Source organism: Mesoplodon densirostris, chromosome X (assembly GCF_025265405.1).
Source record: "Mesoplodon densirostris isolate mMesDen1 chromosome X, mMesDen1 primary haplotype, whole genome shotgun sequence".
Taxonomy (NCBI): domain Eukaryota; kingdom Metazoa; phylum Chordata; class Mammalia; order Artiodactyla; family Ziphiidae; genus Mesoplodon; species Mesoplodon densirostris.
In genome coordinates this window covers 79,098,426-79,115,314 of record NC_082681.1, presented here as the reverse complement: position 1 = coordinate 79,115,314, position 16,889 = coordinate 79,098,426, and the positions used below count along the sequence as shown (strand labels likewise).

At 43.8% G+C, this 16,889-nt stretch overlaps 1 protein-coding gene across 2 annotated transcripts in view; it reads left to right on the top strand.

The window, feature by feature from the left end:
* Positions 1 to 16,889, top strand: part of DLG3 (discs large MAGUK scaffold protein 3) — a 65,618-nt gene that overhangs the window by 30,505 nt on the left and 18,224 nt on the right. For both annotated transcript variants that reach the window (XM_060086357.1, XM_060086356.1), the window contains one exon: positions 9,892 to 10,006. In XM_060086357.1, coding sequence (XP_059942340.1) covers positions 9,892 to 10,006 — 115 coding nt within the window. The remainder of the gene's footprint in view (positions 1 to 9,891; positions 10,007 to 16,889) is intronic.

Genomic DNA, 16,889 nt, shown 5'->3' with positions numbered 1-16,889 from the left:
GCGGCCATGGCTCACGGGCCCAGCCGCTCTGCGGCATGTGGGATCCTCCCAGACCGGGGCACGAACCCGTGTCCCCTGCATCGGCAGGCGGACTCTCAACCACTGCGCCACCAGGAAAGCCCTGGAGGCCATTTTTTATTGCAGACTTGAAGAGCTATTATTCACCACCTCCGAGCTGCTCCAGTCCGGGTCTGCGGCTTCTCTTAGAGGTGTCAGATTCTTTAAATAGTAGGCCCCATAATTAGAAACTAACCCAAGTAATAGGCTTCATATTATTTTATAGAGACAAGTTTGTGATTCCAAGAAATGTTGTGCTGTTTGACGATTCATGTACTTATCACCACACTGACAGGTATCTTCTTTTTTTTTTTTTTTTTGCGGTATGCGGGCCTCTCACTGTTGTGGCCTCCCCCGTTGCGGAGCACAGGCTCCGGACGCGCAGGCTCAGCGGCCATGGCTCACGGGCCCAGCCGCTCCGCGGCATATGGGATCCTCCCAGACCGGGGCACGAACCCGTATCCCCTGCATCGGCAGGCGGACTCTCAACCACTTGCGCCACCAGGGAGGCCCCAGGTATCTTCTTGATGGGCTTATTTTACTTTGGGCTCCATCCATTTCTTTTGAAAACATGAGCTATGTTGTTGGGACAGATGCTTGTAATTCATACAAATCCTGAGGGTTTGCACTCCAAAGGTAACTGTAGAAACCTAAAACACAATTCATACTCATCAAAATCTGTGACTCTCTCATGAGTTCTGTACATTTGCGCAACGGGTGATTCCTCTGAGCTCAGGGCAGCTCAGCAATGGCAAATGAGGGCTGTATGAGTTTGAGATTGGAACACCTTCACTTCCATAGGAACAAACGAACCTTTGGGCAGCTATTGACTTGTTTTGTGTTGATAGCCAACCAAGACACATGCTGTTATTCAGCCCTGTCTTCCCTACTCAGTATTTGTGTGGGGACTCAAGGTCAGGAAGTTACATTTCTCTTTTGCATTCTATTTGTATTCCCATCTTTCCATTGTTCCTACCTGTCACAATCTGTGTGTCTGAAGTCTGTCATCCAGTTGTCTCCCCAGCTTCATTGTCACTTCCAAATTTGGTAGGCATGGTTTTTATTTTATTTTGGAGCATTTACCTTTTATATCTTCATTCAAACCATAGGTAGTCAGTGCTTCATGCAGAGTAAGTACCCTTTTTTGCTTCCCATTGTTTCCTGTCTCTACAACATTTTCCTACCCATAGTTAAATAGAACCACATAAGTCTTCTATGGGTTGAGAAACTGAGCCCCTTTCTGCTTTTCCAAATTACTGACAAATGTCCTTTTTTATCCTGAGAAGACAGTTTTTCTGTCATTAGGAACGTAGATGCATTTGAGATCAAAGTCTTATAGGGGAGATGGATTTGGAGGCTTGGTTATGTGTCCATTTCATATTAGTGAATATTGTAGTTTCAGTCCTCTTTGATGCTTTATTGGGCTATTAAGTGGGTCTTGAAACCTCTGATATGTTAGTGTTTTGCAGAACTGGTTTGTGGTTTTGTTGTTCAGTTTTTACCATTTTGGGGTCAGTGGAAGGAGAAAGTTTTGTATTCTTTTTTCTTACATTAGTTCCTGAGGAGTCAGAATTTGATAATTACAGTGTCCAGGTTTGTCTTGTTGGATCTTTATAGTGAGTTAGCACATTCAGTAAAGATCGTTGACTCAACAAGGGTGCAGATTGCCATGCTAAACTTTGAGAAGGAAACAAAAACCACATCAAGGAGCTTACAGTTTTGTAAAGAAAATGACATCACCACAAATTCTGGGCACTAGATTTTAAAAAGGGAGAGGTAGTGGAGGGCCTGGAAACCATGTTAGATGAAGAATGGTTAAGGAAGTAACAATATTTAGCCTGGAGAATAGAGAACTTACTTGGAGTACATGATGGCCATTTTCTATTATGGCTGATATTATCCCACCTTTTCCTGGTCTTTCAGGGAGAAACTCAGAAGCTGCCTTGGATCCTTTCTCACCCTACATCCAGTCAGATGTCAGATTTTCTCTCCTCTAGCTCCAGCGTATTTCCTGATTCTTGCCTCTTCTTTCTGTCCTCAGTTGCCCCCACACTATGTCAAGCCTTTCAAGTCATTGTCTATACTAGTAGAACAGGTCTCTGTTATCTTTGTCGCTGTTTTCCCTTCTGTATTATGTTCTCAGAATAATCTTCCCCCAAACCTAGTTCTAATTGTATCACTTTCCTATTTAAACACTTAACAGTAGTTCCCAAAGCCTAGTAAGAAAAGTCCTATCTCAAACTCTTATAATCTGGCCCCCTAACCTTCCATCACTTCCCCTTCCCCTGTTCACACTCCACCTTCTCTTCAGTCTTTTTTTTTTTTTTTTTCTTTTTTTTTTTTTTCTTTTTGCGGTATGCGGGCCTCTCACTGTTGTGGCCTCTCCCGTTGCGGAGCACAGGCTCCGGATGCGCAGGCCCAGCGGCCATGGCTCACGGGCCCAGCCGCTCCGCGGCATATGGGATCCTCCCAGACCGGGGCACGAACCCGTATCCCCTGCATCGGCAGGCGGACTCTTAACCACTGCGCCACCAGGGAGGCCCCAGTCTTTTTTTTTTTAAACATCTTTATTGGAGTATAGTTGCTTTACAATGGTGTGTTAGTTTCTGCTTTATAACAAAGTGAATCAGTTATACGTATACATATGTTCCCATATCTCTTCCCTCTTGCGTCTCCCTCCTTCCCACCCTCCACATCCCACCCTTCTAGGTGGTCACAAAGCACCGAGCTGATCTCCCTGTGCTCTGTGGCTGCTTCCCACTAGCTATCTATTTTACGTTTGGTAGTGTATATATGTCCATGCCACTCTCTCGCTTTGTCACAGCTTACCCTCCCCCCTCCCCACATCCTCAAGTCCATTCTCTAGTAGGTCTGTGTCTTTATTCCTGTCTTACCCCATTCTTCATGACTTTTTTTTCCCTTAAATTCCATATACATGTGTTAGCATACGGTATTTGTCTTTCTCTTTCTGACTTACTTCACTCTGTATGACAGACCTTAAGTCCATCCACCTCATTACAAATAGCTCAGTTTCGTTTCTTTTTATGGCTGAGTAATATTCCATTGTATATATGTGCCACATCTTCTTTATCCATTCATCCGATGATGGACACTTAGGTTGTTTCCATCTCCGGGCTATTGTAAATAGAGCTGCAATGAACATTTTGGTACATGTCTCTTTTTGAATTATGGTTTTCTCAGGGTATATGCCCAGTAGTGGGATTGCTGGGTCATATGGTAGTTCTATTTGTAGTTTTTTAAGGAACCTCCATACTGTTCTCCATAGTGGCTGTACCAATTCACATTCCCACCAGCAGTGCAAGAGGGTTCCCTTTTCTCCACACCCTCTCCAGCATTCATTGTTTCTAGATTTTTTGATGATGGCCATTCTGACTGGTGTGAGATGATATCTCATTGTAGTTTTGATTTTCATTTCTCTAATGATTAGTGATGTTGAGCATTCTTTCCTGTGTTTGTTGGCCGTCTTATTCAGTAGTCTTGGAACCTGCTCCAGGCTTTCCCAGCTCTTTGATTTTCTTTAAACTGTTCCTTCATACAGTTATGCAGAAGGGAATCCATCATGTTTTATACTGTTTTAGACACCAAAGTAGGACCAGCTAGCAAAAGAGATGGCCCTCAATCCAAGAATTTTCTCTTGAATAGTGTTGTCTAATAATTAAGGAATACAGAGCTTCCCAACATTGGATATTTTTGAGCAGAGGCTAGGGGGCTAGCTGGTTTGGATGCTGTAAAGCCGGCCTCCCTAGGGGCTGTAGGGCCTAGACAAAAAGAGAAAGCATGGTCCTCTGCTGTCAAGAAACTTAAATCTACATGTGAGGCACCACACTTATTCTCCCCACAATAGCCATAGTGATACACATACACACATGTTCATGTCATTCCTTTACTTAAAATCTTTCAGTGACTTCTTTCTGTTACTCTTAGGATGAAAGCAGAAATCTTTACTGTAGTCCACAAGGTCATGTATAATCTGACCTCTGTCTACCTTACAAGTCTGATCTCCTGCCAGTATTCCCTTACTTCCCTGTGATCCAGATATTTTGTACTCTCACATATGCTGTTCCTTCTGTCTGGAATGCTTTCTTTATCTACCCCTTTTCCCCGGGCTAACTCTTCATCCTTAAAGGCTCAGCTTAAATGTCACTTCCTCATGGAAACCTTTTGTTAACCTCCCATCCCCCACTCAGTAGATTCGGTCACCCTGTAGCATTTTCTTCATAGCAGTTGTCACAATCGTAATTAAAATTGTAATTAAATAGTTGTTTTTTTCATTATTGTAATTTCTAGGAACTGATTACCATTATATCCCCATCAGCTCTCATAATGCCTGGCACACTGTAGACATTTAGTTAATATTTGAATAAATAAATGAATGAATAAAACTTCTGGGTGGTGAAGGACATAAAGGATGTTCAGTGTCAGGCAGGGAGGAAAATTTCAGGACAAGGGAATAATAGGTATGAATGAACAAATTGTGTTCAAGAGTTCCAGGCAGGTTAGATCAAAAGAGGATCTGTCTAATGAGACATGGGATAGATTGGCTGAGAGTGACAAGATGATGGTTTTAGCAGTCTTTGAAATTTTAGTTGAGATATTAAAGTTCTTTAGTTGCTGTTGAGTTATTATAGATACCTGGACAGAGGGCTACAAGTTGGCATTTTAGGAAGGCTTTTCAAATAAGAATCTTAAGCTGGATTGGAGTTTGGAGAGCCTGGGGGCAGACCACCAGCTAGAGCAATACATCAGTGGTCCAGAGAAGAGATAACACAGTGTGACCTAAATCCAGGCAAGAGATAAAAATAATCATGAGAAAAGGAAAAGGCAATGACAATGGAAGTTAGAAAGAAAGAGGTGGATTGAGGAAGCAATTAGGAAGAACATCAGCAAAACACTGAGGAAACAAACACTGGTTGTGCACGGGAGGAAACACTGGTTGTGCACAGGAGGAAGGGGGCTGTCATTTACTGTACCAGGGAGGTTTGGCATGAAATTACTAAGTAGGGGGAGGCAGAGTGGTGAAGTCTAGAGGTAGATATTTCCAGAGGTAGATAAAGTATCATATAGGTGGTAGGACAAGTCCTTTCAATCAGCAGCTCCACCCACAGGAGGACCTTTTCTGTGGTTATGCAGAGAGAACTTTTGAGGTTCCTCTTTGTCTATTCCAGAATGCAGTCTTGGCTTTACTTTTTCATAACCAAAAGGCTTGTTAGAGTTTTTTCCCCCAAACAAAAAGATCAATCTGTCCTTAAAGGTAAATTCTGCCTCTACTTCTTCAGGAACAGAAGAGCTGCTGGAAGCTTTAGACTAGCAGTTTATCCTCACTTCCAGTCATGAAGGTTTCAGAATACTGGGGTTCAGTTTCGTAGTGCCAATCAAATTTTTTCATGTGCATGTAATTTGACCCTGCATTTTCACTTCTAGGAATCTATGCTATCGAAATGCTCATACAAATATACAGAGCAGCATTGATTGTAATACAAAAAAATTATAAACAATTTAAATGTAGGTCTGTTGGGATATGACTGAATAAATTATGGTCTGTCCAAAATATGCAATACTGTGCAGCTATTATAAAGGACGAGGTAGATCACTGTGTACTGACATGAATAGGTTTCCATTATATATCAGAGAATGAAAAAAGCATGTGAATCAATGTGAGTTGTGAGTGTATGTATATAAACGATATATACATGGAAGTAAGTCTGGAAGGATACATATTAAAAATCCTAACTGGTTACTTCTGGGTAGTGGGATGGGGAAATGATACAGGAATGTCCAAAGAAAAAAGTTAAAGATTTTTAAAAATCATGTGCTACTTTTATAATTTAAAAAAGTGTAAACTCATTAGATTTCTTTGCAGGCACATTGGACAGAGGTTTCTTTGTTTTCTTTCTTTTTTTTTTTTTTTTTTTTTTTGCGGTATGTGGGCCTCTCACTGTTGTGGCCTCTCCCATTGCAGAGCACAGGCTCCGGACGCACAGGCTCAACGGCCATGGCTTACGGGCCTAGCCGCTCCGCGGCATGTGGGATCTTCCCAGACCGGGGCACGAACCCTTGTCCCCTGCGTCGGCAGGCGGACTCTCAACCGCTGCGCCACCAGGGAAGCCCTCTTTTTTCTTTTTAAACATCTTTATTGGAGTATAATTGCTTTACAATGGTGTGTTAGTTTCTGCTTTATAACAAAGTGAATCAGTTATACATATACATATGTCCCCATATCTCTTCCCTCTTGCGTCTCCCTCCCTCCCACCCTCCCTATCCCACCCCTCTAGGTGGTCACGAAGCACTGAGCTGATCTCCCTGTGCTATGTGGCTGCTTCCCACTAGCTATGTATTTTACGTTTGGTAGTGTATATATTGGACAGAGGCTTCTTTAGCACTTTCCTTTCCTGTGGAATTTGCAGTTGTATTGCCTTTTTTTTTTTTTTTTTTTTTTTTTTGGAGAGCTTTCCAACCCTCTTGTCCTAACTTCCTTTTGAGACAGGCTGCAGGATACTTACCTTATTTTTTCCCTGAACTAACAAAACAAAATAAAACAAAACTCAATTTTGTAATCAAGACCAGCAGTTTCCAATTTTATTTGGCATCAGAATTACCTTGATGCTTGTTAAAAATACAGATTCCTGGGCCCACTCAGTAGGTTCTGAGTCAGTGTATCAGGGGGTAGGGTCCCAAATCCTGATCTTTCAGAGGCACCCCAGATGGTCAGTGAGAAATCCTGTTTCGGGGAATGATGTCTGATTGTCCCCTACCCCATCCCCTTTTCTCTCTGTGATTAGTAAAGAGAATGAGGGAGCAATGACTGACTCACCATGGATATCTTTGTGGATCACAAATGGTTGGGTTCATATGAATGGGAAGAAAAGGAATATAACACAGTTTAGTAGACTTGAGATTTTAGTAATAAGTGTTGTTTCTTTAAAATAACCTGTTTGAAGTAGGCCTTTTGGATTATAGAGGCTGGTCTGGTGGGCTTCTTAGGCAAAGACTTAGGCCTAGGAGATGCCTTCCAGCAACAGCTTTGTTATGAGTGGAAGGGAAAAAGAGGGACCTTGGCAAATTGTAAGGTCTTAGAATTCAGATGCTTTTTAGGTGAAGCTTTTGTCCTTGGAAAATGAGGCCTCAATACTAAGATGAGGTACTATCTAAAGACTATTCTAAACAGCTTTTTGTTAGAATTATTTTTTTCTTTGTTATACACAAAGTTTGTTAATCAGATGCCCACTGTGGGTTATTAACATCTCAAAAAGGTGTTTAAAAAACATATACTCCAGTTGCTCCCAACAATTTTAACCTTGGGAACAAAAGCAAATGGGAATACTTCTCAACTACTTTTCCAAGCCCTCAGTGAAGCTGGCAGCCATCAGTTAAATAAACCATTAGCTTTATTAGTGTGAGAACAGAAGCATCGACTTGGGCAGAGTTTTTTAATCTGCTCCTCATTTACCCAACAATCATTTATTCAGAGCCTACTTTGTGCCTCCTGGACATTAGATAACTCTACAAATAAAAGGCAGAGACCGATGAGCAGCTAGAACTCCAAGGGTATCATCTGAATGGGGAAAAAGTGAATAAAACACTATTTCTTAGACTTGAAAGCTTAGTAGCACAGAGAAAACAGAAAGTGGCTTCCTCAAAGCAATAGCCTGGTTCTATTTCTATAGTCTATTTTAAGTGGGCCCTCTGGCCCAGCGTTATCAACCTTGGATTAGGAGCTTTGAGGAAATAGTGGTTTGGTGGTTGTTTTTAAATGGTTTTTTAAGAAATGTAGTTACTAAGCAACTGCCATGACTGGCTGCTAAGTTGGAGTTCAGTGGGCAAGCCAATTCCAAAGAAGAGAATATATAAACAAGTTGGGAGAGGGGGAAAATGGCTTAAGGATGATTGGGTGGTGGGTTTTTTTTCTTTTTTTTTTCTGTGTTCAGTGCATATATCTGCCTTTTACTTATCTTGCTCAAGAAGGGGTTGCTTGGTCAGAAATCTCTTTGTCTCACCCAGTCTCCTTTTAGCCGGTGAGTGGGGAGGAGGGCCAGAAAGGAGCCAACTGGAGAGGGCTGGGCCGGAGGGCTGAGCCTTGGGATGGGACCCGCGCCTGGGCGGCTCTAGAGGTAGATAGCCCTGCTGCTGCGCACTTGGGCCGTCCAGGGCTGCCATGACAGATCGGTCACCACCTTCTGCCTTTAGATTGGGAAGCCTCATTGATATTGATGTGTTGCCTTCTAACCCTCAGAATAGGGACGTTGTCCAGCTGCTGTCTCTCTTTGTTTCTTTCCCCAATATTTAATGGGTGAGTCAGTGACTTAACTGCTTCCTGCAGGATTTCAGGGACAGGAGTAAGTAATGAGGACAAATCACCATAACACCAGTGCGTGATGAATGAAAGAGCACATGAGTTTAACCAGTTGGCTTCATTGGTACCAGAGTGAAGAAAAAGAAACTTTGTTGAGAAGAGGATATTTGTATGAGTTAGAACTCTATTCCCTCCTGTTTAGGCTTTTTACTGTTTCCCTTTATACCCAGCTGAAGGTCAGGTTGCTTTGCTGAGGGAAGGGGAGTGTCAGGTGTTAGAACAGGTGTTTTGTTTTCTGCCTGTAGAGTCATACAGACTAGATGGGGATGCTTCTTGCCAGCCCTCTGTGGTGCATGAAAATGCTTTTGTGGAATTCTGTTTTCCTGGAAATGTGTTTGTTTTTTAAAGCAGTTCCCCAACCTTCAACCCCCAGTATAAATTGTGACTTCCTTTAAAATCAGCTTGTCATAGTGAAGTATGCCTGTTTTCTACCGTTTTCATAGTCTGTGCCTTAGATTTATCCCATTTTATGTGGCAATTATAGACTGGCAATTATAGACCTGAAAAATGTGTTGTGTGTGTGTGTGTGTGTGTGTGTGTGTGTGTGTGTGGTAAATGTGAATCATATTTAAAACGTGCTAGGAGAGTGTCACAGCAAAGTAGCCCTGTAAAAAGCCTTTTATAATAATTGTATGGATAGAGTTAATTTTCCTATGTCAGGTTTTCTTAAATCGGGTGTAAACCTGTAGTCACCTTTCCAGAATGATGAGGCTTTTTTTTTCAGACTGTTGTAATGGTGTCAGTGGGCTACAAAGTTGGGCATGGACTTATGACCCCCCTGGCTAGATGGTTTTGGGGGAGAGATGTCAGCAGACTTCTGGGTTTGGGAGAATTTCTATTGTAATGTTCAGTTGTTACTGAAGCCAAAGACCCTGTTTGTTAAAAGGGAAATAATTCAGGAGAGCTTTGTGATCTTCTCTTCTGATTGTGAGGTTTGTTTTTACCTTTGTACTGCATTCCAACGTCCCCCCTCAAAAAAAAAAGTCATCTAGAAACAGATCATCTTCTTTGCCTAACAGTGATATAATGGCCTCAGGTCCTTCCCTGCCCCACCACCCTGCATCTCAGGGCCATCTGTTCTCTGCAATCCACTTTTCGGGAAAGTCTCTTTTCCCATCTGCTCTCCTTGGGCCTTAGTGCCTGCTGTAAAGATTAATGAAGGCTGCACTGGAACCTCTTTCCAGTTGTTATTTTTTTTAAGGATCAGTGAGCTTTTTCCATTCGATATGTCCAAATGTTACTCCTTTTTCAGGTGTATTCTTTCATTCTACTAGTCTGGGGGTGGAGAGAAATCTTTCTGTGCGTGGAGGAGGTACTCTGCTTATCAAAGCAAAGATTGACTGGGCTGGCTCTGGCTGCTTTGAAGCCAAGGGTCCTCCTGGCTGTTTGGCCGCTGGCACACAGGCTTGGTGCAACTCCTTGGGTTCATTCTTTTCTTGTCCTTTCCCTTGTCTCTCTGACAGAATACAGTCGCTTTGAATCGAAGATACATGACTTGCGAGAACAAATGATGAACAGCAGTATGAGCTCTGGGTCTGGGTCCCTGCGAACGAGTGAGAAGAGGTCCTTGTACGTCAGGTAAGTCTCACCTCTGAGCACCAGGCCTTGTGCTGCACGAGGGGAGCTCTGTGCCAACCCAGCCCTTCTTGTTTAACTAGTGGGGTAGGGAGTGTGTACTCCCAGTACTAAAACAACACTTTGCACTGTATGCTCAGGTTGCGTACTTTATGGTCAGTATCTCCTCCCTTTTGTGAGCTGGCTTCTTCCTTTTTGCTCCTGAATGACTCAGTATGGGAAATTTTCATTTTGCTCTAATTGTAAAAGACTGTTGGGTGATTGTTGCTAGTCAGCATTCAGAGAGCACTCAAATGTTCAAAGTACTTTGCTTGCAATCTGTGATTTGAGGGGAAACTTGGCATTCCCCCCTTCTACATATGCATAATAGACATCAGAATTTGTATGCGAGCATATCAGCTATCACTGTGTTCTGGTACAGGGTCTCTTTTAAGAAACCAAAGAACTGACAGGTTGCTGCTTTCTGGTTTTTTTTTTTTTTTTTAAATTGTGTTCCCTCACTCCCTGTGCACTGGTCTGCTGTATCTGAATCATGGGACATGGGATGGGATGGTGTATCTTCCACAGGAAGGGTGGGTGGAACGGATATATAGCATTGAGTGTATTGCTGCTGAAAGCTGTTCTGAGATACTGTCCAAGGCTGAGCTTTTGACCCTTGAGTCACATTATAATACTTTGTCAGGTCAAAGTACAAACCTCTTAGAGAGTTGGATTGCTAAATGAACACTATGGACTCCTCCTAGAATTAGGGATAGTTTCCTTCTTCCTGCTTGGGCTTCTTGGCAAAACTCCCAACGGTCTGGGGCAAGTACATTGTACCTCTCCAAGGGTAAAATCCTCAGAGAAAGAGGTGGTAGGATAGGATTACTCCTCTGAGCCGTGTGTGTGTGTGTGTGTGTGTGTGTGTGTGTGTGTGTGTGTGTGTGTGTGTGTGTGTGTGTGTGTGTGTGTGTGTGTGTGTGTGTGTGTGTGTGTGTGTGTGTGTGTGTGTGTGTGTGTGTGTGTGTGTGTGTGAATGCTTGTATCAGACTCTTGGGTTAAACTTTTTCTAGTGGCCTCTGATACCAGCTGGAGGGTGGGGAGGGGAGGCTACAGTTGCTAGTTGCCTGGCAATGTGACATCTACTCTGTCCTTGGGGTTTGAGATGACTGATAGCCAACCGATATAAATGCTAATTGCAGTTTTTCTCTCGGTGCTTGATTTTTTTTTCCTCAGTAGCTAGTTCCTGGCCCTCCTGCAGGGAGAAGAGCCAAGGGAGCCCAGATTTGACCCTCAAGCCCACTAGAACCCTTCGTGGTTCTTTTCTAAAATGAACCCTCAGTTCAACTCCCTCTGTGTTGAGAGCAGCTTTCTTCACATTGGTTGTGAAGAGAGGAGAGCGGGAGGAAGGCTGGACTAGTCACTGGTGATCTTTTCAGTCTCCTGTTTTCTGTCCCTAATCCCTTGCTCTGGATCTGCAGCCTAGACACTGGGGTGCCGATGGGGGGACTCAGAAATATGCTGTCGCCTCCCGCAAAAGGGTAATAGTTACGTGACTTGGTCAGGATTGTTCCATTCCCGTGCTTCCAGCCCCCGCAGATGTGGCACTCCAGTGTGTGTGGGAAGCTGATCTTTAGGCAAGACAGTTTCTTTGGAGAGCTTTATTTCTAAATTTCCCCTCTCCGCCTATCCTGTGCTAGAGCTCTCCCTGCCTGGGCAGGGGGAGTGGGGCATCAGCTCTCAACCTGGAAGACCTGGAACACCCTTGTCTGGTCCTGGCAAGGGACGCATTCCGTCTGACTCTGGGGAGGAGGGTGGAGACTGCACTCTTGTTTCTAGTGAATCAGTTTATACAGTTTATATCATCTGCCCATAACCTTATGTAGATAACATCTGTATCCTCACAGGAAAGTAAATATGGTTTAGAATAGTGAACATTTGTAATCACTAGAGTTCATCAAGGGAAATAATATTTTATGGCTAGATTAGCGAGCTGAGGTATTTCGCTAAGCTAACCCTCTACCAAAGCCTGAAGCCTGGCTCGCTCTATTGCTTTTTGTGCCTGTTTTTGGCCTTTTTTTACTCTACAGTAGCTTCCTTTTGTTCAGCATTTAAGTATATTCAAGGTTCTTCCATTCTTAAAAAGGAAAGAAAAAAAATTCCTTTGATTACCAATAGTCCCTTAAACTATTGTCTTGTTTCTCTTCTTCTTCTCACCACATTTGCCACATTATGTGCCAGGAAACACTAGCTCCTCAAGATGTTAAGTATTGTGTGAAAAATCAGTGGTTCAGTAAGTTGGGCAAATGCAGGATTAAACAGAGGAAAATAGGGTTCTTTACTGTGATCAATCTCCAGGAGGGACTGTACTAGGCAGTGTTTCCCCCAAAGATAGGAGCATGGGAGCCTTATTTGGAGAAATTGGTCTTAGCATCCAGGCTGGGAAATATTGCAGTTGTCTGTACTTGCTGCTGCTATTTCTTCAAATTGCTTCTCTTTCAGTAGGAAAGGAAGTGTGCATCTGCTTGTCAGCATGGTGGTATGGTTCCAAGCAACTCTGGAAGGCTCCAGAGGGGCAGAAGCCCAACTCTGTCAGTAGTGACTGGTTCGCTGATTCTCTGCCATTGGTCTGACCTCTTCACATTTGTTTACATGAATTACCGGCTTCCTTCTGTAAAGGCTCTCTTTCTACCTTGCTGACCATTCCTCAATACGTTTCATTAGCTCTGCCCCATAAATGGCAATGTCATTTATGTTCACAGCTTCAAATCATGTTGTGTAAATGACAACTCTGATCTCTTTACTGAACTCCAGACCCCCATATCAACCACTTGTTGCACACGTGACTGGAACTGCCCTCCCAGTGCCTCAAACAAGCAGTGTGTTCCAAATGGACCCCCACACCTACTCCTCCTCCTCCTTACTTTCCTTATCTAAACTAATTGTGTCACCCTATCATGTGGAAAAGGGATTAGATTTGTTCTGTCACCCAAGGCAGATCTCAACTCAACATAAGGAAGAAAGAGCTCATGATTAAAACTGTCTGAAAGTGGAATGAACTGTTTCTGGAGATAGTAAATTTGATTCTTTGTCACTGGAGGTGTTACCGACACGAGGCTGGGCAGCCATTTGTCTGAGTGTTGCAGAGCGGGTTGAGGCTAAAGATCTGCTCAGAGGCTTTTAGTAGTTCCAGTGTCTTCAGGATGAAGGGGAACAAACAAACATTTTAAACAAACATTTAGGGGAACAAACATTTAAACATTCTCTTTAAATTGCTTTTAAAATCCTTTTAATAATGCTACGAAGTAGGCATTATTATTCTTATTTTTCAGGTGAGAAAACTGAGATTCCAGTTAGACAGCTAAGAAGTTCCAAAACTGGAATTTGAACCTGGTTCTGACTAGAGTGTGGCTCTCTCATCATTTCCCAAACTTGCTGATAGGAATCAGCTGGCATGCTAGTAAAAGTACAGATTCCCAGGCTCCTCTTCTATCAATTTACATTCACCAGGTTTGGGGAAATGTATGTTTTTAACAAGCAGTCATAATGCTTTGGAATGACCACTTGTTTGTCACAATAGACATTTATTTCATTTTCACTCAAACAACTGAACATTACACTTACTTTAGCTCCTGCCACGTGGAAAGCAGTAAAGCACGGGCCTGAGAAATTGTGTGTGGTTGTGGCAGTAGATTCCAGGAAGCGGTAGACGTGGTTCCCGCCCTCCAGCAGCTTGGCATCCACACAGAAGATAGTGCGCAGCAGGTGGTTAAAGTGAAGGAACCCTTTACAGTGGGATTTCACCTCTAATTCTGTTTGCTGTTGTTTCCCCTTCTGACATGCTCCTCCTCCCTTCCCTGCTCCTGAATCTCTATCCTCCTCTGGTGTGCATGGGGTTGCAAAGCTGTTTTGAAGCAAATAACACCCTCTTGCAGCTGCACCGAGGCTGTAGCAGGTGAAGCCTTAGGAAGCTGCAGCCGCACTAACCACAGGAGAGATGGGATTTGTGGAGCGGGGAGCAGGAGGAAGAAGGAAAGATAACAGTGTTTGGAAAATGAAACTTGGTTTTAAAGTCACTAGTGACTTAATGGAAAGGCCTTCCCCACCCTTCACCATACCATAGAAACATCTCGTAAATAGTATAGGCAGGGTGAACAGAGCCCCTCTTTCTGCCCAGTCTAGGGCCTTTGCTCTGCTGGTTAATTTGCCTTCCACACTAGAAAAGTCCACAAAATATGCCTCTCTTGAGCCTTTTGCTCAGGGTCAGGGTGATTAGATGTTTAACTCAGGCCATTCTGATGTGAAGGTAGTAAAAAGACACAGGGTAGGTTAGAGTTCCAGAGACCACCAAGTTCTACACTTGTATTTAGTTTATTTATTTATTTATTTCATGAATGAACAAAAGACCTTATCCTCCAAAGCTTGCCAAGAGGCTTGATAGTACATTTGTAGAAATAGCTTTTGAAAGTCTGTTCCGGCTAGCCTGGCTACATTCTTTGCAGTCACAGGGCAGCATCAGGCATTTTGGGAGTCCTGGCCTTCTGGCTGGCCATCTGCCATCCCAGTTTTCTTCCCACTCTAGGAAGGAAATCATGCCCCATCTGTAGTCACGATTCAAGAAACCATGTCAAAAAAAATGTCAGAAATATTGGCTTGGTCATCAAAGAAGGCTGGAAGGTGCTCCTCCTTCTTAACAAGCAGACATTAATTGTACACTGCTCTGTGCTTAGCCCAGGGTGGTGCTCGGGGGAGCCCAACTTTGTCTTGCTCATTAGTGAGTTTCAGTAGTGGATTAAGATGCCAATGAGGTAATGTTGGCAGGCTTCACTATCTGACAGAAGCTGGGAGTGATGATAATCCGCATCTTAAAAAGCAACCACAATTTATGTAGTGTTCACGGCTACCAGAGGATGGGACAGTTTCCTGTATCAGTGATTCTGGAACTGCCTGTTGCTAGATCATATACAGACACCAGTCCTGGACTTGTAATCCCCTCAGCTGATCCAACAGGTGCTGTGAACCCCGAATATTCACACATTGTGGGTCTGTGAATGCCCCTCTAACTTCATAATTGCTCTCTAAGGCCTGAGACTCTGAGGTAGACTAAGGAGAAGAGTGCCCTCCCCTGTTCTCCATGTTCCCTTCTTCAAGGTGTGCAAGGGACTCCTGACTTGCTGCCAGCTGCACTTGCTCCTCCTGTGATGACTCACCTTGTGTCTATCTGAGTACTCAAGTTTGGACTTTTGAGTTGCTCTTCAGGAGCTGCTAGAAATTTTAACTCTCGCACAAAGGTCAAGGGCCGATGAATGACTGCTGCTTTACAGCTCTCTGTGCATCCTTTAGATGGACCAGGCAAGGGAGGGGCTGCTGAATTCTTAAGTAATATATGCCCTTTATCTGGTACTTTCTGTCTCAGGCAGCTTGGGCTGCTGTAACAAAATACTGTAGGCTGAGTGGCTTGAACAGTAGACATTTATTCCTCACAGTTCTGGAGGCTGGGAAGTCCAAGCTCTAGGTGCTGGCAAATTCAGGTTATGGTGAGCCCCCTCCCCCCTTCCTGGCTTGTAGATGACCACCTTCTTGCTGTGTCCTCATGTGGCCTTTCCTGGGTGTGTTCTGAGGAGAGACAGGTCTCTGTCTCTTCCTCTTCTCATAAAGGACTAATGTTAGGATGAGGGCCCCTCCCTCATGACCTAATCTAAACCTAATTGCCTCCCAAAGGCCCCACCTCCAATTACCATTACATTGGGGGTCAGGGCTCCAACAAACGAACTTGGGAGGGGGGAACCCAAACATTCAGCCCATAACACTGACCAAAGGAAGAAATCAATGTCTCCCAACTGGTATGGGAGGGATATACAGTGGAAGAACACTGCAGGATAGTAACTGGGAGGGTGTTCTGTGCTCCCTGCCCCAGCTTGGTCTCATCCACCATTCACGAGCCTCATACGTGGTCTCAGTCCTCAAAGGGCTTTCCCCAAAGGGATATAATATGAAAGATTAGAAAACTGCAAGAGTTAAATAGCACTAAACGGAAAATATAAAGAAAGATCACTGCTAAATACGTAGTATGAATTTGGAAGAAGGAAATTTGGAGTGGGCAGGGTCACAGAGAAGGGTGGGACTTGGGTTGGGCCTCAGAGGAGCTGCTGATGGCGCAAGGGGACAGGCAGAGCCTCCCAGGCCAGACAGATGGCTGGGTCCACAGGCAAAGAGGTGGGCACACTACTAGGTGAGCACATGGAAGCAGCTACTTGCCTTTGAGGCTGTAGTGCTGAAGTGCTGTTGTTTACTTTGCTTTGAAAAACCTGCCTGACCAGTTTCCTCGGTATTTGCCATTTTCTTTGCATTCCTGTTCACTAAGACACCAGGGTGTCTGGGCCAGATGCATATGATTTCTCTGAATCTTTCAGACCCTAAACTTTAAAATTTAGGATCTGAACTGCAGAGACTTTAGGCCTGGTAATCTGTTTACTTTGAACTGATTATATTCCTGCTTTCCCACTTGGCAGCGAGGTCCCAGCTGAAAGGAAGATTAGGCAAAGTCCTCTGGAGCGGGTGCATCATCCCTGTGGGCAGCTCTTAGGGGATACTATTTGAAAGGTCACCACTTAAACAACATATCTTTCAAGACCTTTGACAACGCTTTCTCCTTAAGAAAGACAGGCAGCGGCATTTAAAGCTGCCGCGCTGAAACTTAGCTTGGGAACTCCAACCCGCAGACCCTGGGAAGTGAGGCACCTGCTTTTTGTGCTGCTGTGACTTGGCTCTGGAAGGTGGCTTCATCGCCCACTTTCTGTTTTTACATGCCACATTTTACCTGGGACATGCTCTTTACCCTGCTCTCAAGATAAATCAGTATTTTCTGGCCTGGCCATGATGTTTGAGATGTGGGAAAACCCAAGAT